General features: G+C 43.5%; 1 protein-coding gene across 1 annotated transcript; it reads right to left on the bottom strand.

Moving 5' to 3' along the window:
- Positions 1-281: 281 nt before the first annotated feature.
- On the bottom strand, positions 282-27,777 carry mgat4a (alpha-1,3-mannosyl-glycoprotein 4-beta-N-acetylglucosaminyltransferase A). The gene is given in 18 exon segments (XM_034561398.1): positions 282-2,659; positions 2,769-2,881; positions 3,205-3,265; positions 3,541-3,619; positions 4,818-4,936; positions 5,270-5,344; positions 5,445-5,552; positions 5,635-5,657; positions 5,660-5,764; positions 6,326-6,440; positions 6,978-7,053; positions 7,857-7,970; positions 8,403-8,449; positions 8,545-8,678; positions 13,408-13,548; positions 13,949-14,116; positions 26,936-27,156; positions 27,269-27,777. Coding segments are annotated over 17 exon segments (1,599 nt in total). The 5' UTR covers positions 27,030-27,156; positions 27,269-27,777; the 3' UTR covers positions 282-2,632.
- Between the last annotated feature and the right edge of the window lie 199 nt (positions 27,778-27,976).

The following is a 27,976-nucleotide window of genomic DNA, read 5'->3' as shown; positions in this document are numbered from 1 at the left end:
TTTTTTTTAACAACAAAATCATCCAATTGGGGAAAAGTAGAACAAAACTATGTCACATGAATCTTCTGGTCCCGTTTGAATATTTACTTCACAGCTGTTCATAAATCAAACCTGGCGATGCGAATGGCGTGAGCAATGCAAGTAGAACAAAGTCACAACACAGAAAATGGCTATGACTTCCAACAACTTGTATCATTTATTTCAAAGATGTCCATGAAAAATGTTGTTTTTTTTTCCAGCGGCAGACGTACATGATGAAGGCACATGAACTGATGGGTGTATAGGGTTGTCGATGGAGTTCCTTTATTTTTTTTTTATCCCTAGTCCACTTTCCACATATACAGGAGGAGGAATCAGGGATATTCACCTTGTCATGCAGTTGCCATGCATTCAGTTCCTGTCTGTCCCCCCCATGTAGGCGACATGCTCTCATCTTCTCCCCAATTTAAAAAAAAAAAAAAAAAGAATCTGATGAGGCGGAAATTAAGCTTTTTAGCTTAGTCAGTTTTCTTGATTACAGCTCTAGCGTGGTTGGTTGGTTTTGATCAGAGGGTGTCAGGGCCATAACCCATTGTTTATGAACTACAAATAATGATCATGCACATGAACATAATTTGCACCAAAAAGAAATTATTTTATACCTATTCCACCAAAAAGGCACTTCACTGGCCCCTTGAATAAACCACTAACATGTAAAATGAGTAAAGTGTCATTTAAATTGCTTCCACTCAAAACATTGGCCACAAACACACAAACATTTCAAGTGAATTTCAATAAACTATTAAATGAGGAAGACGAGAGAGACAGAATGCTCATTGCTTATTTAAATACTTGCAATCAGTGAAAGTACTACGTTACCAAATCATACAACAGAAGGCGTTGCATGAATCAGTAGTCTTAATATGTTTTGTCCAATCGCAAAAAAAACAAACAAATCCTCTACGAGACTGAAGATTGTTTATGTTGATTTTGATGGGGAGTCGGTGAACTGAGCGTCTTCCATGGGATGGCACATTTAAGTACAATGGTGAAGCGTGTGGCAATAACAACAACCAAAAAAACAATAGTGACAAAGCAGTGCAAATCATGCAGTTTCAGATGATAACCTGGTACAACCCCCCCCCCCGCCCCCCCACTCTCTTTTTATCACTTTGTACACAGAAATATTGTTATTAACACCCAATTACTAATATTATTTCAACATATTAGTATATCCAGCAACCAGTGTAGGCAAGAGTGAGAGATTGGAATAATGTTGCCGAGACGATTGCAAGGGACCTGGATATAAGGCACATTTTTTTTGTTTGTTTTTTTCCAATTTCGACCCCACAACTCCTTCAACAGAATCCGATTCACAACTCTATTTTATAATTCAGACTTCACGAAGTCCAGATTAATCATTTTAGTTGTTTTACCCTTCAAGTGAAAAGAAACTGGCACAGAGTGAACCCAAGCTACTCGGCACCAGCTAAAGTTAAGTCGCTTTGTAATAATGAAAAAGAAAAAAAACAGCGATTTTGAAAAAAAAAAAAAGAGAAAGAAAATAATAATAAAAACGGTACACAAATAAAACGGACTCTGAACTATACCATAAACATCTCTCAATAGAATAAAAATATATTTTTTTTTTACCTCTTGTACAAATTAAAGATTTATTTCAAATAAATTAAGTCACCTTCATAGATCGTCAAAGCTGTAATAATATATCAATATGACAATATATTCCTTCAGGAAAATGACGCCAAGGCAATGTCTGATTGGTTTACTATAAATGGACACTAAGGTCATACACAGCCTGTCAGACAGATAGAGGTCACGGTACTATTCTTGATGGTCTGGGGTAGTTACCATGACATCCGGCCTACCGTACGGGCAAAGTTGTTACCGACTGGCTACAGGCAGGGTTTTTGTATCGGTGAGCTCATCCCGAGTTCGATTCTCAAGACAAGTGGAGTATTTGAGTGCGGCTGCTGACGATACTCTGGGAGTGAAGGAAACATTGTCGTTTTTTGGGCTGGTTTTGGATCTCGAGCTCCGTCGTCTGCCGAGAACAGAGAGCAATCGGCCATCGGTCATCAGTGGGCTTCAGCTGAGGCGCTAGTGACAGTGCAAATGCCCCAGCTCGCCCGGAAGGTGGCAGCATTGAGTAACGGGAGGAGGATTTGGCAGCATCTACACCAGTGGCCAGGTGACTTGTCTCCCCCCTCCCCCTCTCCCTAGATGTGATGATTTTTGTCCTCGTTCATCCAAGCGTTTTTTTTCTTCTGATTTGTGTCAAAGCTGCTGAACAACAGTCACTTTAAAAGCCGGGGGACAGATGTCTTCACGCGCTCCACGGTCGTTCTTTAGGACAGTAGTATTCACATTCTCACACATGATTAAGAGCACAAGAGTGAGGGGGAGATGCAGAAGAAGAACAAAAAAAAATATGGACAAATCGATTGATGAGAAGCAAAACAAAGTACATTAGGAAGTACAGAGAGGTGGCGTTCCTTAGAGAGGCTCAGACGAGCAACTCTAGTGGGCTCTCATGGCTTCACTGCTGGTTGCCGGGTACCAGAGGCCCTGCATAAGCAATCTAGGAGGTCTTGGTCCCCCAGGGGCCATGATTCATGTGCCCGCTCCAGAACAGTCAGCCAGCTATCCGTTTTATATGTATCTGCAAGAGGAAAGCCGACCATCACGTGTTATTGGATAGAAACAAGGAGGCAGGATGCATCATGTGCATGTAATCATTACAGTGGACGGGAGAACAACAATAGGCTTACTTCACTGAGGATGGCCCACACCGCCGAGTCTTTGAGAACCGAAAGCCGAAGAGCTATGATGGGATTGAAAGCAGGATCTACCGCACCCTCGGCCACGCCCTTCTGAAACTGACCTTCGCACACACAAAGCAAATGGAAAGTATGATAAATCACATGTATAGAAAGCCAATGCAAAGCCAATAATTAACTTGGGTACATAAGAATAACTGACTCACTGGGAGCTCTAAAAGCTAAGAAACAAACAGATAAATAATGTCTGCAGGAAGAGCAGGACACTCCAGAAAGAAAATGGCACTGATTAAGAACATTTCACACACTTTTAGTACACTGTAGGACCCATCAGTGTACTGTGTAATCTGCTCGTGCGTTTTCAGTGTGTGTGTGTGTATGCACTTGCACACACACACACATAGCACGAGGAGTCAAATCCACTTACCGATCCTGTAAAAGCGGTCTTCAGTTCGCTTGTACTTCTCTTTGGTCTGCAGTCCAGGTTCCTATCATATGAACGCACAGTGAAGAGATGGATAGGAGAATAAAACATGAAACGGAATTTTTAATGATTTGTCATTTGAGCAGATGTGAGGCACCAGAATGCATCGCACAGCCAAATTCTGTCACGCTCACATTCATGTCAATAATCAATACGCCACGTCCCTAAGAGCAACCAGTCAATGGAATTTAGCCAAAAACGTTTGCACAGGCTCTGTGTGTCTGTGTGTGTGTGTGTGTGTGTGTGTGTGTGTGTGTGTGTGTGTGTGCGTGTCCCTACCGAAACAGGCAGTATTTCCACTGTGGTGTTCTCGATCTTATCCCCCGGGTGCTCTTGATTACCACTGCGAAACAGGAACCTGCCAGTCAAATCAAACATTTATTTTAATATTTATGGATTTATGGATTAGTATTTTTGCACTTTGCCCCCCCGTTATCTGCCACTCAGGATGCACATGGCCCTTCGTTACATAGTTTGATAGAGACAATGCAATGGTGTCGCATGTAAATGAACGGTTTGGTGATTGATCTTTGAACTGTGCCAGTGTGTTGCTCTAAATCTGCCATAAACCATCTCTGCTCAAATGTTAGATTATTGTTTATGTGCAGGGTCCTCGTTGAATCAAGACCAATCATATTCAAGCCACTCATGGGCAGTATGAGGGGTTAACCGTCAGTGGGATATATTCTGAAAGCTTATGCTTCTCAGGCCTCATATTATTTCAGGTAATAGCTACAGGCTTTGAACATGAATTCCAGTATATCTTCTATTTTATTTTCACGGAGGACGATTTGATTTCACAAAGCATGCGCACAGCGTGAAATATGAGCTTCGCTTCAGATATGGGGGTCAAGGTTGGCGAGATTCAAAGAAGAACTAAAAACAACGACGAATCCTTTACTCTCAGAAGGCTGGTGCACTGGGTTTACTCGTGTTAAACGTTTAGCAGCCGGAGAGGAGGCGACGGGGGAAGAATGCCAGCTCAAGAGACAAGAGACGAGAGACGAGAGACGGATCATAAAGCATTTTGTATCTGCTGATATGTCGTGTCATCGGCATGGCAAAAGACTTTGGACCAGTGTAATCGATGCCATTCAAAAGCAGCCAAAACCCTCTAGAGTCAGACAGTGGAACACTAGACGGGCACTTTCCCCACTCACTGGCTGAATGAGTGACGGTCTCACACTTGTCTCGCTGAGCGAGCATTATCTTTACGCGAGCGGTGGATACATTCATCACCATTAAAATGAACATCCCCGTGACCAACTATTAACGTCCCTTTCGGGTCTGCTCTGATCCGGGCCGTCGATTTCGCTGTCAGCTCTCTTAATATTCACTGTCTTTCTCCCACTCTACCCCAGCTCCACAGAGAGTAGGAGGCTGGCTCGAGAATGCTTATTTTAGAGCACTCTCATTAGCTCAGCCTGATCCCTGGAGAGAGAGAGAGAGACACACACACACACACACACACACACACTAAACCTGACTCACTAAAGAGCAACATACGGTAAAAAGGCACACGGACATATCTCAGTCAGATAAGTAGTCGTACATACTTCTCTATACTAACAGGCCGGTCGAATTTGAAGAGGATGTAGTCTCCTGTGGTCGGAGTGATGGCCCAGAAGAAGTCCTCTCCCAGGTACGTCTTCTCTAGCGTGTGACCCTGATACACCTGCGTAACACAAAAACACACGTGTTGGGAGTCCTTTCATTCATTAACTGTTGCTTTTTTTCATTGTTTTTAATGAATTAAGACAATATAAATTCAACAAACGCATCGGTCCAGATCACATGGCGATATGAATAAATGCGACACGAGCACAACAACACAGAGATAGTAGCGGTGCAGTTCACATGTGATTAAAAAACAGACATTTGTTTGTTTAGGCCATTTAAATGACATACTTTTTGAATTTGTGCAACGCAGCAGATTGAAACTGTAGATAACCAACTGTAAAGTAAATATCCAGAGATAATATTTGTTATGGGAACCCTGGCATGATACCTTCACTGAAGTGGAAACCTCAGCTGGGGGGTTGACGTGCATCTTATGGAGCAGCGGCTTCAGGAAGTCCTTGTCCTACAGACACCGACAGAGGGGGAAAAGAAAATCAACATTTCTACACAGGAAGTAGCCTCTACTATTGTTAAAAATAAATAACTGAATGCTCGAGGCTGACCGTGAGCTTTTGGATCTTTCCAGCGAGAGAAGAATGGAGTCCCACGTGTTGAAACAGGGAAGGTCTGAACCGCACACGGAGGCTGGACTTCTGCCGCTCGCAGTGTTTCTTTTGAAAAAAGGGAGGAATGATGAGACCCATCCCCCCTCACAATGTCACTCGTATCTAGACGGTAATCACGGGAGCGTACCGCATCTTTCTCAGGATTGCAGACTTGACCCAGAGAATGTGGTCCAGCAGCCAATCGATGGGCTTCTCCTTGTAGAACATGAAAATGAACTCAACAATGAGGTTTAAGTCCGGAGCCTGGAACATCTTTCCTGTAGGAACAAAAAGGGAGAATCAGGCGGATTACAGACATTCATTGATTCTGCTGAGAAGCTTTCAGCATCATGAACAACGAGATGATGAAACCCTTTCCTCTGAACTTTGGCTGAACCTTTTTGTTGACAAAGAATATTGTATTCCTCATTTACACATTTGCAGTGATGCGCTTGAATTGGATTTGCTTTGCCCTGCAAAAGCAGTGTGCTCTACAATGACCTAATTTCCATGCCGATCAATATCGTTTCCATCTTTTCTTCACCGGCTGCTGCAGATCCATCAATGGTGCATTTGACTGTTTATCATAAATACAATACAAGTCTCACGGCATGTGAAGAATTTGCCAAGTGGATTTGAAAATCCTGCGTTAAGAGAATGAGTCGTTAAGGCGTGCCACTGTTTGGCTTCACAGATCTCTGCAGCATTCGACAGACCCCCCGCCCCCCCCACCCCCCCCCCCCCCCCCCCCCCCCCCCCCCCCCCCCCCCCCCCCCCCCCCCCCCCCCCCCCCCCCCGGTGGATATCGAGTATTAAATCACATGCTTCATGTATCGTACCGATGAAGCCCAGCTGAGAGAACTCCAGGATCATCCAGTCTTCCGACGAGAGCTGCAGGGCAAAGTTCTTCATAGTTGCAAAGTAGTTGGGCTTGGCCACGATGTCATCCTCCAGCTGAGGGAACAGAGGCGCAGACGGACGGGAGAACATACTTTCAGGGTTAGGGAAATAATGTCGATGGAGAGGGTGAGAAGCTCAGGGACGACAGTCTGAACTGAGCCAAGAAACACTTCAATGTCGCTACGCTAAACTGGAGTAGCAGTAGACGTCAGACAGACGATACCTCTTCCCTTCAGGTGAGAGCAAAGAATGGAAATGACGTACGCCAAGTAAACATTTATATAAACATCCCCAAACTGGACACTTAGTTTAGCCAAGAGGACAGATGAGAGCTGCACAAGTCTGAGAGGATCAGGCTGAGAATAAGTGAAAGTGGCCCCGGTCTGATGAACGACTGCAACAACACGCATTTGCTTCAAATCCAGTCGCCACGTTTGGATTCGGCTCCAAACTACAAGCACACCAGTGTTTGCCCGGTAACAGGCTTTCACACAGACAGCTTTTTCCGGCTGACACTGAGACGCATGAGTAACTGAGCCCTTCCTAAAAAAAATACACTCAAACAAGTTATTCATCTATTTAAGGACGTACCTGGACGTAATAAACACCTTTGCTCACGGCATACATCATGAGGAAGGAATAGTCCAGATTCTGCTTGGTTCGCCATCTAAAAAAAAAAAAGAAGAAAAAGAAGTCATTGACAAGCGTTATGAAAATATACATAAAGTATAAAAAGTCCCTCACTGTCCTGTATTTTAAAAGTTTCCCTCTTGGATAGAAACGCACTGCTTCACAAAAAAGCTAAATTGTGCAAATCAGGTATTAACAGGGCCACTGAACAACAGACTCCATTTGAATAATTTATATACGGAAGCTTTCACACTGATTCTGTGATCTGAATGATCTGCCCTGGTTGCAGTCCGACTCACAGCAGTTTGTGATGCTTCCAGGGTGCAGGTGGTGAAGGTGACACACACACACACACACACATTTAACAGACACTATAACTATCAGGGCATGGATGCACATGCACTTACACTAAGCCAGGTGGTTGAGGCTCTCCCTCTCAAGAGTATGTACCGTAAGCAAAGAAATGCACCATAAACAGATTTCTAATGAAACCCGTTGTTAGCCGATGAGCACAGAGGATGATTAGAGTGACCACGACAGAGAGATAGATAGATAAAGAGATAGAGGGTGCTGCTGCTGCTGATGACCTTGATCTGACTTTGAGAAATGCCTGTGGAATACTAAGTACCTAGGCAGCCTACCTAAAAGCTCTCGCTTGCTCACTCCCTCCCACTTTCGCCCTGACTCATCCTTCTCCTTCACAGCTCTTCTGCATTTCATTTATTTTCTCTCAGGGCTTGTTTCACCACAATTGCCTTCATCACGTTTCCTTCCTACTTGGATTGTCAGAGCGGTGAACATGGAGATAACACAGATGTCCTGGCTACGTGAATGGCTTACTTGACTCTCTCTTTGGAGTCTCCAAACGTCTCTTTGAGGTTGGCGAGTTCGGGGTAATAGGCGGCTGGCGGGGATATCACCTCCAGCAAGCCTGAACTCAGCTCTGTAGAAAACCTGAAGAAAGATGATAACGTTGATATGGTGAAACACACAAAACACACACTTTTCTAACTTCCACTCTCACGATGGGCCTCAATCAACAAATGTGTGTGTAGAAATGCTCTTACTTTGCACTCAAAGAAGCGTACATGCAATGTCGCTATCAGATTTGTGCCAGATTACATTTGTGTCGTTACCACCTCGCACACATTAGACTGAATAAGACTAAACTGACAGTCACATGTCCGCCATTTGCAATCCGCATACTGTCGCCTGCTCATTTCTCTCTATGAGGAAATACGTTTATCATGGCGGAAGCTGTGAAGTCATTGAAATGTATAAAAGGGTGTCTGTGATGAAAGCCAGAGAGGGCATGTGCGTCTCCCAGGTGTTTCCTCAGTTGTGGTAATGTTTCCACCTTTTCGGTGAGCAGAGATGTGCACTCACTCTTTCTCCAAGCCAGCAACCACGCTGTGAACGTAGTCCACGTCAGTCTGCGGAATCGAAACAAGAAAAACACATTAGACACACGGAGACATTTTCGCATAATTTTTTTTTTTACTTCTTTTGTACAAATATGAGATCTCACCTCCCCAACGTAGACGATAATGACGCAATCCAGTTTCTCCTCTGGCGACAGCTTGTCTATTAGCGAACGCAGCGTCTCAGCCAGATAGGACTTCACCTTCCGCTTCACCGTGGGGATCCCCATCACCATGGTAACTGAGACAAAGACAGAGGTGGCGGTTTAATCAAAATAATCTTTGCTCGCAAGACAATGCCTAATTACATTGGCCGAAATACACAAGAACAGAAATTCATGCCGAGACTCACATATGGAGATGGGAAAGGATGACCGATGGTTTGGAATCTGCACTACGATGGTGCATGTTATTAAAAAGTGTCTTTAAACTACAATCCTATGCAAATACCAGCTAAATAAGAGCCACTGCATCATCACAAAAAGCCAATAACATTTGGACTTCAGATCTAGAGATCTGCAATGTAATGCTATATTACATGAGCTCGTAAACAAAGCAAAGTAAACAAAGCCGGACAGGCCGAAGCCAACAGAAGAAGAACTAGAACGAGAGGAACTGATCAGTTTACGAGAGGGTCTGGCCACTCAAATAATTATTATCTAGAACAACAACAACAAAAAGGTTACTAGATTGCAGATGAGACGACAGTAAGACGCGCAGAGAGGAAAAGAGAGTCGCTATTGTCATCTGTGGTTGAGGAACAATAGACAGCCTCTTCTTTCGTGTAGAGACACAACAAACAGACTGTTGCAGACGTAAAAACAGATCATTTTACTCTCTAGGATACAAGGATCACTTTGACAAGGGAAAGGGGGAGCAGGGAGCGTACAGAACCACCTTCTGACAATGAATCAGTGTTTCCTCCAAGCTCATGGTAACAAGGAAAAAAAAAAGCAGCCGGTGTGTGCCGTCTCCTCCTCTGTGAGTGGTGTACATGCCCTTAACCGAATTAAAATCAGAAGGGGGTTTTGCATAACGCTTTGGATAACGCAAATGTTTGTTATTAACGGAGGTTACAGACATCTTGAAGAGCTTTAGTAGTTGTGAAGTACATGGAGCGGGGCTAATGTGTGCTTGAGTTTTAAAAAAGGGAATGTGGGGGGGGGGGGGCATGCTGATGGGGGTTATGTGGGGGCACAAACTTGAGGTGCAGTGGAGAGGGGGAGAGAGAGAGAGAGAGAGAGAGAGAGAGAGAGTGGGGTGCAGAGTGATCGGTGCAGCGTGGAGAATCTGTCCCAGTTTTGCTTTGTGCTTCTCGCACTAAGCTCCGCGTCGTAGAGCGAGCGACTCCCACCGCCGCCGCCAAGAAAGTAGGTCGAGGATGAAAGGAGTACGTGGGAGGAAGGAGAAGAGACGGAGAGTGACAGAATAAGGAAAGGTGGCAGACGGTGAATGAGTGGTAACGGGTGCAAGTGCAGCGTGAGCAGGGCCGACTCCCAACGCTGCCCCTCCCCGTGTCCCTTGATCGGCCTCAGCGCTTCACTCAGCCGTCCTTTTTAAATCTTCAGAGAGGGACAAAAAAAACTAAAACAATCTGCATTTCGGTTCGCTTCTCTGTCGCATCATTGAAAAGAGGCGATGCGGCGTGCGATACACGTAAACGTTTGTAATTAATGGGGGTCGGCTGTAGCTCATTGGGGATGAGCGGTCATCCCGTAACCACACGGTATGCGGTTCGATCCCCGCTCTCCCCATTAGTTGCGTGTCGCGGTGTCCTTGATGAAGACACTGAACCCCAGTTTTTCCCAATTAGCGACCAGCAATAAACGTTGTCAAGGGTTACGGTCGGTGTGAAGCGACTGACCCTCCTGGATCATTGCTTACAGTGGGGATAAAGATACAAGCATATGTGCAACACCAAATACCATCTCAGTTTGAACAAAATCACGTAACTAACCTATTAAACTTAATAAAATGTGCATGTTAAAACACTATTTAGAGAGAACATGTGTTATTAATTTTAGTTTGTGAATTTTAGTGGATACAGATGAAGTATAATGGAAACTACGATCATAAATTGAACTGGTTTTATAGGCGTGGTCTTAGTGGCATAAGTGTGGATTATTCTTCTGAGACAACATGAATCCGCCAACATGGTGTTGGAATATAACATTTTGTTTGAATCTCGTCTTTAATACATATATTTGATGTCGTCGTTTGTTTATTTATTTGTTCTTTGCATCTATAGGAGTAACATATATTGCTTTTGACATTGCATAAAGCAACTAAAAACAAAGCGGTTCCTTTTTAATTTTCAATAATAAAAAGAAGGCACAATGCATACAAACGATGAATATCGTCAAACTAAAAATAATCCCTCAATCATCACGTACGACCCAACAGAAGTCTGTATTTACAGAGACCTCGCTGTGTGTGTGTGTGTGTGTGTACACATACACTATCCACACCCCGAGTAGATCCACCTCACCGACTAAAAGTCACATGCTACATTACATCTTGTTACTTAAGAGTCTGGCTCAGCGCACGGGGGCCGGGCAGAAGAGCCAGCATAAATCATACTCCCCATTATATGGGTTGAATCATCCAACCAGCAATGTACAGAGTCGACATTTGCAGGAACGGTAACAGATGAAATGCACGACATCCCAAAACGTGAGCAACGATGCAAGCATTGCAGCCTGTAGGAGAGCCGAATGTGGACAGGTGGCACGTGCACATTGCCCGACGAGCATCTCCAAAAGCCCAACGTCTCGAGCGTGAAACCAACCAACCTGGTCGTTCTCTTCCAATGTCAACGCGTGGGCATCGGCTCTTTGCGTGACCCTGCAGGCGAACGTCACATTCACCACGCTTTGACACGCGGAACTGCTTGCAGCTGGAAAATAAAAGCCCTGTCCTATTTCCTTTTCCTCATTGCAGCGATGCAGCTAGCCAACCAGGGAACCTCGCTGAAACGAGGTGCTGTTGCTGCTGTTGTTTTAGTTCAAGGAAAATCAGTGCTGCATGACAGCCCGACGTTAGGAAACAAGACTTACTGGTTAATATAGTGGTATGAATGAGTTTCGATTGTGATGATTAATGAACCGAGACTGCAACTTCTGCCATTTAAACTGAATGAGTAATCAACAGAATCAAAAGGCTTCTCTACCATGTTGAACTCGCCGCAGAGGAAAGAAATAGTCTGGGTTAACCAGCAAAGAAAAACAGAAAAAAATATGCAGATATGAAGTTTAAATCGACGCCTCTTTCACACCAAAGTAAAAACTGCTATTAGCAGCGGTGAGTGGGATGCCGAGAGGTGCCACTGCTCTGCCTGCTTCTGCAGAGTCGGGACGCTGGCCCGGAGAGCTGTGGGATCTGGGGAAGGACCACCCACATTCCACAAAGGCCTCTGATTGGCTAGTACGTGTTGCCTTCTTCTGAGGATTTGTTTAGTCCATTGCTGATGAAGAAGATTGGGTTAATGATTTGAACTCGGCTTTGGGTGTTTTCATGAGGATGGCAGCCTTCTTGTAGAGGGCTTTCATATATAATTACAATGTCCTGATTATGGGAGAAACATTTTGTTTATGTCGCTGTACATGTTGCCTTTATGGATGGAATAAAAATACAGATGTTTTGGAAGTTTTTACTTGTCATAATGTGTCATAATTAAACATATTGTTAACATTGATGTCCCGGGACAGTGGATGTCCGAGGCAGATTTGTGATTTTGCGCTATACTAAATAGATTGAATTGAATGTTGATATAAGAGTCAGCAGCAACCTGCAGCATGAGGAATTCCAAAATGGGCCGAGAAAAAAAATAGATCTTCAACTGTAGCCAGCTATTTAACATGTTAAATAGCTGGCCGGTGTAAACAAATGTTGGCGCTGCTTGGCAACAGCATAAGAACCGACTGTGTGCAAAAGGGCACAAGTTGGCGGCTTTGCTAAAGGCCGTGTGTGTGTGTGTCTTTGGAACAAGCAAGACCGCATTTACAATAAAGCTCTTTTGTTGGTGTCCGTCTAAAAAAGGGGCTCCAGTCAGGCCCAACTCCAACCACTCAGTTTCTCTGAACCGTTTCTCACATAATCCTTGTGCAATCTAAAGTGAGAGGGTGTCCTAATTTGCACAGCTATGAATATCCCAATGTCAGATATGCTTGGAGACGTAGTGAAACAAGGGAGGGGGGGGGAAAGAGTACAAAATGTAAGAAACAGAAGTAAAGAATAACAAGGTCACTTCCCAGTAGCAGTACCGCCAGCTTGGTTGTGCCTTTCAACCGATAGTGTTTTAGGTCGAGAAGCTGGTGATGGAAAAAAAGCAGGATATACTTCCCCACCTGTCTAAATCCACCCAGATTATGGTACGGATGTATGCGTTCACTGTGGAAATACATTGCACCTATTGATCAAACAAGCTTCGACCAATGCCCAAGGACATTGTCATAAGGAATGTGGACCCACTACTTGAGCTCGTCAGCCCTTAAACGTGCTACACAAATTCACCCTGCCTATCACACTGACAACGTCAGATAAGTAATCCTCTGAGCGATAACGTGATATAGCAGAGGGCAAAGGAGTAAACTTTACTTTTACAGCATTTTTCAAAAGATTACGGGGGCACCTCTTAGGTGCAATAAAACAGAGAAACAACGGAAAAGCATTAGAACACAAAGTGCCAGTACATGTCCTAAAATATAAAGTAAGATAGAGATGTGAAAGCAAAAAGACTTGTAAAAGTAAAATAGGAAATTACACCCGAATGATCCTATTGAAAAGCTCCCTCCCAGAGGGGGATACTTGTTGTGAAGAAGTCACCAACTGGAAACTTGTTGAGACTTGACTCTCTCTCCCGGGTGTAGTGAGGATCTCTGGAGGTGTCACTGTGTTTGTGTAACTTGCATATTCTGGAGAACAGGACTCATTAATCAGGTATGTGTGTTTGCGGTGCGTGTGCGTCTCACCTCCTGTGCGGCCGAGCCCAACCTGCACAGCAGGATGCAGGCTGCCCTCATTGTTGAGAAGGTGAGGCATGTGGTGGTAGATATTTGGCACCTGGAGAGGCTTCCTATTGGCGAGCTCCTTCAGTAGTTTCTGTGTCTCATCTAAACGTGGGCACACAGAAGAAAAGTAGTTTTGCGGTGTCCTCGTCTCAGTTTCATTAAATGATGACAGTTTCGAGTGAAACCTTTCAAGCACTGCCTGTTCATGTGCTCCGGTAGAACGGCGATGCCGTCACTCCAAAAAAGCAAAACTCATACGATCCATTTCAGTTTTCAGTTTCCCTTTGTGTTCGTGCATGATGCCGTTTTCATTAGAAACGAGCTAGCTCTTAGAATAAGTACTTCTGAGCATTTCAGTGTTTTCTGCAACAATGTCACAAAATTAAAAAGCTGGCAAAAAAAAAAAGGAGCACTGCATATTTGTGATCGTAACCAAATACGGACAGGTGAGCCGACACAAGAGGGAACGCGCCATTAGCTTCCCATGCGTTTCGTCAGTTACCTGAGAAGTTTATGAGAGCATCTTTGCTGCTGTTGGTCTCGGCTATGGCGCGTCTGAACTGCTCCAGGATGTTGTTGAGCTCGGACGAGCGCTGCAGCGTCCTGTGCTCGGCCACGCGAAGCCGCTCTTTCAAGGCATGGAACTCCCGCTGGTACGCTATCAGCTTCTCTGTGAGAGAGGGGGGAAAAAAGCATGATGCGTCATTAGCAGGCGCTACAAAAAGGTTACAGAAATGTAAAAAATAAAATAACCTTTTTTTGAGTCACGGTGCAGGGTTCAGCCATGCAGCAAAAAATATCTTGGGATTTTGTATCTGGTGACGTTTATATATATATATATATATATATATAATATATATATAATATATTATATATATATATATATATATAATATATATATTAATATATATATAATATAATATATATATATATATATATATATATATATATATTACACTGCCTCGTCAACCGCAGCTTGTATTATTATTGTACCACTTGTAGGCTAAGCCGGATTAAGTTAAAACTATTTAAGGGTGATGTAGTGACTCACTTCTAACAATGCTGCACAGAGCACCACATGAGGTATTATAATCTAATGACAGAACATTTTCATTTTTAATTTGGCTCCATTTATACAAAAACTGGTTATGACAAACATTCACATGTAGCAGGATGTCCTCATTAAAGTAAGTATAGGAGTTCCTCAGAATATTTGTTTAAACATGGGTTATGACATTTATTTATTTATGTATTACTTGTGATGTTGACTGAGCACGGTTTCCTCTTTTTTCATCCCTCACATCCTCACCTGACCTTTCCTGATCAGGTTACCTGGAGCACTTTGAAGTAGAGGTGCATTGGACTTCAAGACAAGCTGCTGAGGGACGGGAGAGAGCTCCCTTTTCAGTTTCATGACCAGAGTTTCTAAATTAGTGCAGGGTTTTTCAGCACTGGACCCAAACCTACAGTCCCATGTGATGAGATCATCTACAATGATACACTCAGGAGCAGCCATTTATTGGCAATACCAGCTAGCTTCTTTTTTTAAAACTGGAAATTACTTTTTGAAGTTACAGGCAGTTAATCAGAAAACACAAGTTTAGCGGCTGGTGCTGAAGAAAGTTGAGGCGGTGAACTTCAATTTAAAAAAAGGGAAACAGCTGTGGTCTGTTGGTGACATCATAGATATATTAAATACGCCAGACACAGCACAGGGAGTGAGTCTTATTGCTTATCTTAGGCCGCTTGGGAGTGAAATTGATACTTCTGGTTTGTTTTCCATTTAGTCTGGACGGGTTTCGCAGTACACAAATTAAAGCCCAGCATATAATAAAAACTATTTGCTGAGAGGCGTTTACAAAGGAGCACTTTGGCTCAGCACACGAATCCCTTCTCCTGCAGTCCATCGCAAATGACTTCATAAACGTCACTACTTTTGTGGACTTTATTTAGCCGACTCTGTATTTTACTTTTTGTCAAACAAACGTCAGAATGCTGCAGAAGTCACGAGGGTTCGATTAAAACGGACAGTTGTGTCTTTTACCTGATTAACTTTGGTGTTAAGTAGTTTGCAACCTTTTAAAAATGTGCCATATAAATAAAGTGTATTACAGTATTTATTATTTGTGGCGATAAAAAAAAAGAAAAAGAAGATTTAAAGCCAAGAAAGCACACGTGTCATTAACACACCTACACAGCCTTAGTGACAATATTAGCAGGACAAACTTCGTAAGGTTAGAGGGAAAGCAAGAACAGCTCAGGTATCGCGTGTGAGGAAGGAGGGGATGCTGGTTTGGCCAGTCTCTGATCCTCCTCTGAGGCTAGATTTATTGTGCCCTTTCGGAAAACCCCTCACAACAACAGAACCCAGACTCCCTTTATCTTCCCCTCTCCATCACACTCTCTCTGACTGAGCTATTGTCCTGGCCCCTCCTTCACACTGGACCATGTTGTTCCTCCTAAAAGTGGATTTCTAAGACACACGGACAGATGTTGTCATTTGGACCAAAAGCTCATGAAAAAAAGGGCAGCTTCAAACTAAAAACAGACTTTCATCTTCCCATCAGTCTCTTGATTGTAGGACTCCAGGCCTGTTGAGATGAAGCCACACCTGTAATCCCACTCTGCAAAAAAACACAAGAGCACCAGGGGAACAGAAGCAGATACGGTTTCTATTCAGCTAAATGTATCCCCTCCAGTATTAGCTGGTGAAACTGTAGGCGCTTTGCATATACTGCGTACTATCACAATCTCTTTCATGGAAATTCCTCTCCCACAGAAATTGAATGACAGTGGAACAGACATTGAACCGTTAACCAGCTCAAGAGAAATTGGAGATTATTCTTAGTTGTTATGGCGACAAGACACGTCAGGAAGAGTCGTAAAGTGTGTCACACGTAGTTGCTTCTCCGCTAGGTAGTCAGAGCCGAATCAACCGCTTTGTAAACGGTACAGCCGACTTTGCAGGACTGCACGCACACACACAAAAAAAATATTTTTTTACAAATCAACTGGTAACAACTTAAAATGTATTTATTACTCAAGTAATAGGGTGAATGCGGAACTACTCTACTGATATACAGCCACTGGGCAACTGAATGGGCACACACACACACACACACACACAATGCATTAAACAATTACCTGAGGTCTGGAGCATATCTATACAATCTCATTATTCTTCTCTGCTCTCTAGAAGCATGAGTTGTGGGGGAAGGGCTAAGTGGCTGTCCTTTACCTCCTTTTTTCCCCCCAACATTGTCTCATCCCTTAATTTAATGCAGGTTTTCACATTTCAATTTTTTTATTAGTATCAAACGTTGCATTCATCCTGGCATACACTCTGGGTTTGTACTTATTGGGAGTCGGATTCAGTGGCGGCTGGCCAATAGCGGGCCATGGGGCCGGTAATAATATTTTGTATGTATCAACAACGGTCTGCACGGTGGTGTAGTGGCTAGCACTGCCGCCTCACAGCAAGAGGGCCGCGGGTTCAATTCCCGGTCGGAGCGGTCCTTCTGTGTGGAGTTTGCATGTTCTCCCCGTGGCAGCGTGGGTTCTCTCCGGGCTCTCCGGCTTCCTCCCACAGTCCAAAGACATGCTGCAGGTTAATTGATCTCTAAATTGCCCATAGGTGTGAATGTGAGAGTGAATGGTTGTATGTCCCTACATGTGCCCTCGATGGACTGGCGGCCTGTCCAGGGTGTCCCCTGCCTTCGCCCTATGTCAGCTGGGATAGGCTCCAGTGCCTCCGCGACCCTAATGAGGATAAGCGGTATTGAAAATGGATGGATGGATGGATGGATGTATCAACAAATGTCAATATTTGTGTTTAATATTTGTAAAATAGGATATCTGCGTAAAATACATGCTTTTTCTGCTCCGCCTGTCTGCATGTCTCAGCTGTGCTGGGGCAAAATCGATTTTGGCCCAAAAGAGGCGGGTCTAAGAAGCAGTTTAGCCTATTACTGATTAAAGATATAAATGAGTGACATACAATTTAACCAATCAGCACACACACGCACACACGCACACACAGAGAATTGTATGAATAAGATGTCCTTACTATGTCAGTGTTGGAATAAATGTCAATCATCAAATCATACTGGGATGTTTGCCGGTCGGATATATGACAAACAACTAGCCTTTAAAAAAGAAGACTTGGAGTCACATACACGACTTGTAAAGTCTGTCATTCAGCAAATCTGAAGTCAAAGTGTTAACTCTCATCTACCAAAACGTCAGGTTTGAGTAGAGATGCTATCAATCGTGTAGATGAGCCATTTCGTGGAACTGCAATTTGCTAATGAGAATAAAAAGGCTTCAAAATGAAGCCACATGATGAAAGATGACTCATGTACAGAGCAGCCATGTCCTTGTCATGAAACCACCTCACGAATTGGATGACGAGAAATGAAATTAAAAATAGCACGGGTTGAAACCAAAACCAGAAATCAATCACAGCATCCACTAGGAAAACAATCGACATGGGCATGTTTGACAAAGAAAAAGCTCTTGGACGTGTTACCCACTAGGTTTCATTAAAAATAGATGGGATCCAAAATCAGAGTAAACAATGTTTAAATGCACTTAGAGTCACACCTCTCTTTCTAAACTTCCCAGGAGAGAACAGGGATGCTCTTAGCGTGTTGAGACATATTTTATAGAAATCCATCCCAGAACTCACCATGGCGTTTCCCTTGCTAACGCATGCTGCTGACTGCAGGTTCACGAGTGCTGATGAGGGACTTGTGCACGAGTGAGCTGCAGCACATCATTTGCAGATGTCGTTGGTAAAGCAAAGTTTCACTTTGAAATACACAACTGCCCAAATAATGTCAACAAATATGCTGCAGAGGTGAACAAACTGTGCCTTTAGAGTATGTCTACTTAATTTGCTGACCCCTGGGCCCCGTTCCTCGCACGTGGATCAACTAAGTCCTATTGTCCTATTAGCCAGCTTAAATTAACCCGATGATTGAATCTCAGTTAGCGCGGGCTCAAACAAAAAAAGGGGAAGCGTCGATCACCGAAACCCTGATTTTCTAACAGTACAAAAAGGCAAATAAACTCAAAAGCAGGATGATCATGAACACATATGAGGAATTCCAGACCATAATCATGGCAAAATCTAACACCGCTGCGAGGGCTAGACAAGAAGCATGGCAAAGACAAGTTTAATGCGTAATGCTGCGTTCACACTAAATATTTGCACCTGCTTTATGCTGCGTTCACACTCGCGTGAGCTTACTCGCCCGACTATTTGTGGTTTATTCGCGCTGGAGAGGGGGCGTGGCATATCTCCGTGGAAACCGTTATAACTTCCGCCATCCACCATGGAAGAAATAACCACCATTTCTGCTTTATACTTGTTGTGGAAACCCTTGTGCTTGGCAGTCGGCTTAATGGAATGCATCATCCAATGAGATCCTGCTAGCGAAAATAATTCTCAGAATAAGTAGATAAAAACAAGCCCAAAGAGTATCTCATTGATACGAATGAATAGATCCGTATGAGGATATATGTACTGCATGCGCTTACGCGGGGCCCTCGTTTGTTGTATTTCATTTCTAGTAGTGGAGTTCAATGTCCTCTGAAAAGCAGTTATTTAATCATCTGTAGAGCTCATATTTCAAACAGAATGAATCGCCATTTTGTGTCAGAAAAGGTAGTTAGGAGTGATGTTGCATTTGTCGTGGTGGTGTCACTTTTCAAGTTGCATGACCTCAGTGCAAAAATATTTTTCCCCGTAATTCCTCTGTGTAAAATCACCATCCGTAACAAATTTAAAAGTCCCTAAAGGGAGCCTTTTTCTTATGGACTTGCAGCTCCAGATTACACCTGCAAGACGAACTCTAGGAATAATATGCACATGTATGCAAAACATGTCGACATGTATTATGCATGTAAGAACACCCTAGAGTGGAGCACCTGCTCGCCACGTGGTTCTACATCGCAGCTGCTATGTGCAACAGAAGCATTTAACCAGGCTGTTATCTCTTAAGTAGGGCAGATGGTGCAAAACACAAAACTGAGATGAATATGATGAATACAGGAATAGTTCTAACGTGTTGGTGAGCAGATCTAATGGTTCCCCACGATTATTCTAGCGCAGGGTTGCAAAATTCCGGGAATATTCAAAGTTGGAAACTTTCCACGGGAATTAAACTGGAAATGTTGGGGTAATTTAAATATTTACTTAAGCAGACATGCATGCAAACATTTATAATACACCTTTTAAAAATGTCTTTTTTGACATTTTGTGAGTAGAACTTTATTCTTTCATCGAACAACAAAAACATGAACGTTGAATAAAAAAGGTGTATTCCCTATGATCACCACCCCCCAACACAATTTTTATTTGTGTGTGTTTTTCCCTGAATCCTTTCAGGTCTAAATGCTTTCTTCCTGGACCTCATCAATGTCCTCCTCACTGCTGTAAAAAGTTAGTCTACTATATACAAAATTAAAATGAACATGGCTTCAGTTTACCAAGTAATCAATATGCTAGGTAAGGACAAACAGTGTTGGGAAAGTTCACTTTTCTACATGAACTAGTTCAGTTCATAATTCATAATTCAAAATGTTGAACTAAGTTCACAGCTCCAAAAAATGAACTAGTTCAGTTATTTTTTTCCAATATGTTGCGAGCCATAATTGAAATCTCTGTCTGCAATACCGCTCTTGGCCTCTACGCAACTCGGCGCTCTCACACTTGGCAGGCATAGGGCTGAAACTTTCAGACGCAGCACTGATGACAAAGACATTCATGTTTCTGGCAGACAATGTTCCCAAACCAGCTGCATTCAGGCTCCAGCTGAGCTAGGCGTGCATAGTCTTGTTCTCAACTACATTTAAGTTCCCTGTTATATGCTTTTGCGGAAACTTTCCGGAAAATTTACAGGAAACTTTCCGTCCCTTTGCAACCCTATTCTAGCATGACTTATGGGGTAAAACGGACATAAGCACAGCTCAGGAGTTATTTATTTACCAGTCAGATGAAGAATTCTACTGTACTCTTATCCAAGGGTAAGAAAATATCTGACAGCCAACAGTTGAAACAAGATGAATGTGTTGGGTTTATCGGCCTCACAAGCTGCAAGTCATGCAACATCCATCCATCCATTTTCAATACCACTTATCCTCATTAGAGCCTATCCCAGCTGACATAGGGCGATGGCAGGGGACACCCTGGACAGGCCGCCAGTCCATCGAGGGCACATGTAGGGACATACAACCATTCACTCTCACATTCACACCTATGGGCAATTTAGAGATCAATTAACCTGCAGCATGTCTTTGGACTGTGGGAGGAAGCCGGAGAGCCCGGAGAGAACCCACGCTGCCACGGGGAGAACATGCAAACTCCACACAGAAGGACCGCTCCGACCGGGAATTGAACCCGCGGCCCTCTTGTGAGGCGACAGTGCTAGCCACTACACCACCGTGCAGCCCTGCAACTGTCATGCAACATTTAACTTAAAATCTTTTTAAAAAGCACACAGAGTAGCAGTATAGATTTGCGATGGTATTTTCCTGAGGAGAAGTGCAAGTCGATCCCCGAGTAGGCGAGTGATACTCCCCGAACGCTTCTGTGCAGTTTGCAGAAAGAGAAGATGCACACCTTTGTCTCAATCTGTCCCATTTATGTTTGCAGTACACCGCAAAGGGGTCAAAAAATAAAAGCAGCAGCAGAAGAAGCTGGACCAATATTTGCCCTCTAGGTGACTTTCCAACCCAGGTTCTTAATTTTGCTTCCTCACATTGGGCTCATTGTTTCTTCTGACCTCCACCCACTCTCCTGTGCTGTAGTCACAATAAGCTCCCGCTGCATCTCTTTGTGGCAGAGCATGCTGTCTGACAGCAACGAGCCAAGGTGGCTCCACTTGGCACCTGTAAGGGTACCATCAGCCAGGATGTCTGTTTTTGGAAACTCCACTTTCAGGGCTGTAGTTCACCAATCAAATTGTATAATGGTATGCAGTGAGAGTCCAGAGAGTCCACGAGAAGAAAAAAATGCTTTTTTTAACTGATTCAAAACTGGGGGAAAAAAATACAACTATTTAGATAATTATCTAATCATATCTCTTACAATTTTTAGCTTCTCAAATGTGAGGATTTTATGCTTTTCCTTGTCAATATGACCGGCCTCTGAGGAATAACAATGGGCAAGTTACACGTATATTCTTTAAAGTTAATGAGGACAATAGCCGACACGTGCATAATAGAAATTTAAGTATATTTGGTAACCTTACTATTTTCTGGCACAATTTACCAATAACTAATATACTTCAATTCAGCTGATATTTACTGACAGTTTAGTTTTTGAAGTGAACAGTCGCTGGTTTCAGTGGATACGCTTTGAAACAAAATATGCCTTGTACGATGAACAGCAGAGACGCCACGAGCATTCACGTGATGAAAATTGCCTGATCTCCACATGTCAGTGAGTCACCCGAGTGCATGGACTGTCATGTTTGCAGCCCAGAATTTACGAATTCCTCTGAAATATATGTTTCCTAAACGCAAACTCCTCGTGTTTGGTAAACTAAAAAAAGGCCCATCGCCGTGAGCAGAGCTGCCACAGAGCGTGAAGGTCTGCGTGACCCCGTCCACACAGACAAACTAATGTGGACAAGCCGGTTCTTGTATACAGCAAGCTTATGCCACAGATTAATCCACACAGAGAGCGGTTAAAGCCAAATCAAGTCACCATCTTTCCTCCCTGACATCGAGTTGTGTGTCGTTTTGGGAATTCTGTCCAGAAAAACAGAAGGAACATGCATGAATGAATGCATGAATGAATGAATAGCGGTGTGGGATACAGGAAGTGAGCTAGAGCACAAGCAGGGAAACAGCATTGATTGTTAACTCACTAAACTGCTGAAGACGCCTGTTCCTGTTTGGACAGAGTTTGGTCTGTCTGGGATAAAAGGGAGGTGGGTGTGCAAGGGTGCGACTAAATACAGGAAAAAAATAAACTTATCCCGCGGCCTTACTGCCTCGTCAGCACTCTCATCCTCATCCTCTCTCCCTCTCTCTCTCTCCAACATACATCCCACCTAGGGCTCTTCTCATCCTCCCTCTTTCAAGATGTGGCCTTTCTACTCTCTTCTTCCTTCCACTTAGGATTTGTCTGGCAGACCGCCCGACCTCACAATGCACACAAGCTAAATGTACACACACACACACACACACACACACACACATAAATAACCAGACACTACAAAATGAGAAAGCACAATGTGCAGGCCATATTCTCTTTCATTCTAACCAATTAACCAATGCATCTGACCCAACACCTTCCTGTGTCTGCTGGCTCAATCGACCCCCTTTACTGCAGTCACTTGTGCTATTTATGGCCCATTGTGTTTGGAATGACGTGATGATGGAAGAAAGACCACGCCGTTAAAACATGGTTTGCATGGATTCAAGGAAGCCAAAAGGAGAAATAGGAAGTAACATTTGCAAAAGGGAAGCGTGCTGTGCTTGGTAACTGTTAAGGTAACCGCCAGCTAAAACAATAAGCACCTTAGAGCCGTCACAAATAACGGCTGGAAATCAGAGGAAAATAATTATATGAATGCATTCAAAGCTCTCAACTTTAGCCATCTCAAAATACAAACAAGCACATGACCTGTAAAAGAAATCTGCACCTAACGGAACAGAAAATTGGGTAATTATATTGGAAAGAAAGCTTGCTTTTCCTAATAAACTTCACTGTACTATATACACTACCTTATGGATTTATGCTGTATGCACATGCTACTCCTAAACCATTTGATACCAATCACCACAGTGGCATTTGATTCATTACTTAAGACATGCATCACAAGGTCAGATGATCCTCACTTACATCTAGAAAGGCATCAACAGACATTGCTTTATTCCATTGTGCCGGACACTTCACATCGTCAAGTTCAATGTAACAACAGATCACAGATCAGATGTGCTTTAAAAAGGTTTCTCATACCAACTGTGAACTCGGGAAGACCACTCACGACTGTAATGGACTGAAAAAAACTAAACTGAAATTAGAGACCCTGGCTCCTCAGTGATCTCAAAGTTCAATAATAATTGTGATAATTAATGAGTGTATGTGCGCCTGTGATTACTGCTTTGTGTGACTCACTCAGCTTGTGAGGCCATGTAAATATAATTATGTTGTCCAAGTCTCTCTTGTGGAAGAGATCTGGAGTCAATGAGACTTCCTGTAACCAAGTATGCCTTAAGAAGAAAGAAAATACATTTAAACAGGGGAACTAATGTTTAAAAGCAACTTGAGGTGGGAGCATAACGTGGTGATGGTAGTACAACTATTTGGCAATAAAACAAGGTGGCTGTAAATGCATGTTTGCTTTGTCACTAGTGGATTTCATAATCAGGAGGCCCTTCATAAAGATAGCGTTTGTCCTACCCCAACATAATCACGAAAAGATCTAGTGCACTTTTAGTCCAACCCACTACGTTATTTTTCATATCTGTCCTGTATTAAAACACCAATGTTGTTGAAGTCTGTTTAAGATATATAACCAGGTGGATACCAGAGAGCAGTCTCTCACCGGGGGACGAGGCGGACTCTGACAGAGAAGTACACATTGTGGAGAGCCATTGAACGTGGAGTGTTTGTACAGCTGACTGGCACAGCTCTCACAGCAGTCAAGTGACACAGGCTGTCGGAAGCAAAAAAAGGGATCGCAACACAAATGTATTGAAATAAAAAAAAAATGTTTTAAAAACATTGCCCAAGATGATCTCTCCACCGCGATAGCACCCAAAAAACTACAGTAACTGAAATAGTACCTATTCCGCCTAAATGCAAAAATGCATCTTCTGTGTATAACTGGGGTTTTATGAAAATTCGCATTCTTCCAGAACGACTCGATGCCCCGAGGACAAAAAAAAAAAACACTCTAAAACACCCACGCTGGGCAGCATCAAGAGCAGAAGCCATCTATAACCGCGGGGGGAAAAGATATGGCACATACAAGAGCCTGGTGTGTTGAAGAAGGAAAAGAAAAGCTGTTTTCAAACCTCTCGTGTTAAGACAAGAAACAACACAAACAGGCGTCAGTGCAATAAAAAGGTAAAGAACATGAATAAAAGCATGGGATTTTTCTTGATGCAGGTAACGCCTACACACTATGTACCCCTGGGTTAATATAACTGTAACATGTAAAAGGGACAAAATGATGTCTCTGCAACCATGAAAGTAAATCTCCCTGCATTTGTGACCTTTGAAATAAGTCGTTATTGTCTAGCTAAAGGTACTTAGTGTTACATTTAATCAATGTCACAAACATAAACCCGCCCAAGCTACTTTTCAGCAAAGAATGAGAGTGGCCTTCACAACAACTGCTGCCCAGAGTTTATGGTGGAAATCAATACTCCAGCTTTCTCTAAAAGCCCAAAAGAGAGATCTTCATTACTGCTCACCGCGCACAACATAAACAGTTGATACATGTTGTAGTCCAAACTGAAATGAACTTGGGTTGAACAAATGGGTTTGCTGTTATTTTTTAATACCATGTTCCCTAAATGCACTGCGAAATCAAATGAGGAAAACGTCATTTGAAAAAGGAAATGTTGCACATAAGGAAAATACAATCAAATAAAAAAATGTTTTTAAAAAAAAGGAGCACATTCTCCAATTTCTCTAAGCGCACATGATGAATAAACTGGCTGCTTTTACACACACTGCATTACACAGAAATATGTATAAATATGTTCACATTGATGGCGTTTGAAACGGTGTCGATTGGACTTATAGTTTGGAGACATCGTCTATATGGCAAGTGTTATTCGCCTTTTACAAATAGCTCGTTGTGTCAGCCCAAGACAGCTTCTATTGTGTTGTTAGTTATGTTGTTTGTGTGTATGATTTGATGCATTATTGTATTTGCTGCATGTTTCTTTATTCCATCAATTTTTGGTCAAATAGGAACATGTGTCATTTAAATGAACCCACATTGGCAACATGCAAGCAAATAAGGAGGTTTTCTTTCGGGATGTCCCGATTCACTTTCTTCGGGCCCCAATTTAATGTTCGGCATCTATACCGAGTGGGATCCACAACTGTGACGTCCCCCAATTCTCTTCATTTGCTCGTGTTTTGTCTTTTTGCTTGAGTCAACTTCAGTGGCAGTGTGCTGAGCTCTCTCTCTCTAACACCATTCAGAAACACACATTTGCTTATGAATAGTAGTTCTAGTGTTACAGTGCCAACAGGCCTTTTTTCACTGAAGACATTAGAATATGTCACAGTAGAACACAGGGGCAATTGGTAAGATTGAAGGGTACTGGTATTGTGAACGCTGGCTCGTTGTCCCACTGGCATGGCTTACTGGGAAACTTGAATACAACGGCGCAATCCTTACTGTGATATATTTGTCCCACTGCTGTGGAAAAAGAAATTCTTTCTCCTTAATGATCAGCTGATCCAAACTGCATATTTGAATGATTTAAAAAAAGTTGTACATTTGACCATATGCCAATACCATTGACTTTAAAATACAGCTGTGAGGTACAGGGGAAAAAAAGTGTAATTGCAGAAAACTAACAGCCAATGCTTTAAATATTCCTGTTCTGACAACAGACACTGGACCATCAACAGGTGAAGCACACAGAACGGAGGGCTTGTACATGTACTTTCATCAAGACAAGGAAGGACCAGCCACTCACTGGACTCCATTTTAAAAAAAAGAAAATATTTCATCAAGCTGATAAGCTCCACAGTACTCGCAACATGAAGCCTTGGCTTGGAATTTATCTAACGGCTGCAATTATTTACACTCTGCTGATAACAAATAACTAAGGCCCAGAGCCCTCCCCCCGTGGATTGGGTTAACCCCGGCAAGTGAGCACTCTGCCCTTGTATACTACCAACACACTAGACACTCATGTAATTAGAGCCTTAGCCCAGATGCTTTGCATGATATATGTAAACACATGGCACATATATTCAGATCACAGCCATGCAATATTTTTTTTGTTGCGAAAAGTAAAATGGAAATTGATTGGTGTGTTTATCAGGAAGTTTTTGCAAACTTTGCTCCCTGGTGCTTTACACTGACTGGTACATACTCAATTACTGATTGAGGTGGGATGGAAACAGAACAGTGGACATGAGCAATGAGCTGTAAGAGATGGGGGGGGGGCCCAACTACATCACCTGCCATGCTGTCAAAGTGCGAAACCCAGCAGAAGGAATACGTGCATGCACGTGCCAGAGAGGCTAACGACAGGCAATTAATATGGACACATCGTGTAATGCAAGTTTATTAAATGTAAGGAGTGTCACTTATTACCAGTAAAGCCTGCTGTCCGACATGCTGCTGGTCCCACGTCAGCTTGACCTCTGCTAGTTGTTTTTTTTTTAAACGAGGCCCTAAAAGCTGTGGCTTCTTCTTCCAGAAAGACAACAAAAACACCTTCTTTTTTATTTTTAAATGTGAGCGCTCGCCGCCGACGACAGACGTGTTCGACCTACCTTTGCCATTTTGCCACGCTGTGTACCAGGACAGGCTGAGGAAGGACGTGAAGAAAATAATCGCAGTGGCCACAGTTCCATTTCTGAGCCTCATCTCATTTCAGCGGCGCCTCTCCTCGGCTGAGTGTCGGGGACCCCGGAGCGGCCGCTGCGTCCCTCCTCCCTCCTCCTCCTCCTCCTCCTCCTCCTCCTCTCGCGCTGCTGCCTTCAGGGTGTTGAGACTTGGCGTAAAGCGCCGGCATACGGGTGCGTCAAAAAAAGAAGGAAAAAAACCCCGGTGAAAAACGGGGAGTGCAGCACACGGACTTCTGCGCGAGGAGTGCTCGGGTGTACCTTCTCGTCTCCCCCCTCGTCGTTGAGACTGGCTCCTCCTGTACCGTACGTCCTACAGGCGACCGGTCACGAGTCAACTGCCTTCCGTGACAACATGGTGGGTTAAGAGAGAACGAGCTAGCTGCCGACGCGAGCCATTGTAACGGGCGCGTTACAAGTAGAAGGCATTTCCAGTGTGTAACTGTCGATCCTCCGGGATAGGCTGCTCGCTCTGTGACGGCGGCCGAAAGGCAACGCCTCGTCTCACGTCCACTTCGCCGCTGGGCTTTTCAACTGGCAACAGATGATTTTTTTTTTTGCAGTCGTGTTGCTCACTCCGAGGCTCGCGCCAGGGCAGCAACCGTAAGCCCTTTGACCGACATGGAGTCCGTTAACATTCCTGGCTTCCTTCTCCGTTAAAGGGATAAATCACTTTGTGTTTCATCCGGTAACTTTTACTGTAATGGTGCCAAACGGCTTCGTTCCACTCTCAACGCAAACGGCACATTTGAGGGGATGAGCTGCGTACTCTCGCGAGATTTGACAATTGGTGCGAGAGATAGAGAAGAGAGCAGTGCCGAAAACATGACGTCGAGGAAGGAGAGTGGTGTGTGTCCCATCACAGGCCGAAACACGCTGCATTGATGAGGGCATTTACAACTTGGGAAGCCGGCATTGTTAGTGTGAGCCCCGCCCCCCTTCTAACAGTGAGCATCAGTTTAATAATTG

This window comes from Cyclopterus lumpus, chromosome 21 (assembly GCF_009769545.1).
Source record: "Cyclopterus lumpus isolate fCycLum1 chromosome 21, fCycLum1.pri, whole genome shotgun sequence".
NCBI classification, from domain to species: domain Eukaryota; kingdom Metazoa; phylum Chordata; class Actinopteri; order Perciformes; family Cyclopteridae; genus Cyclopterus; species Cyclopterus lumpus.
This window is presented reverse-complemented; position numbering and strand designations above follow the sequence as displayed.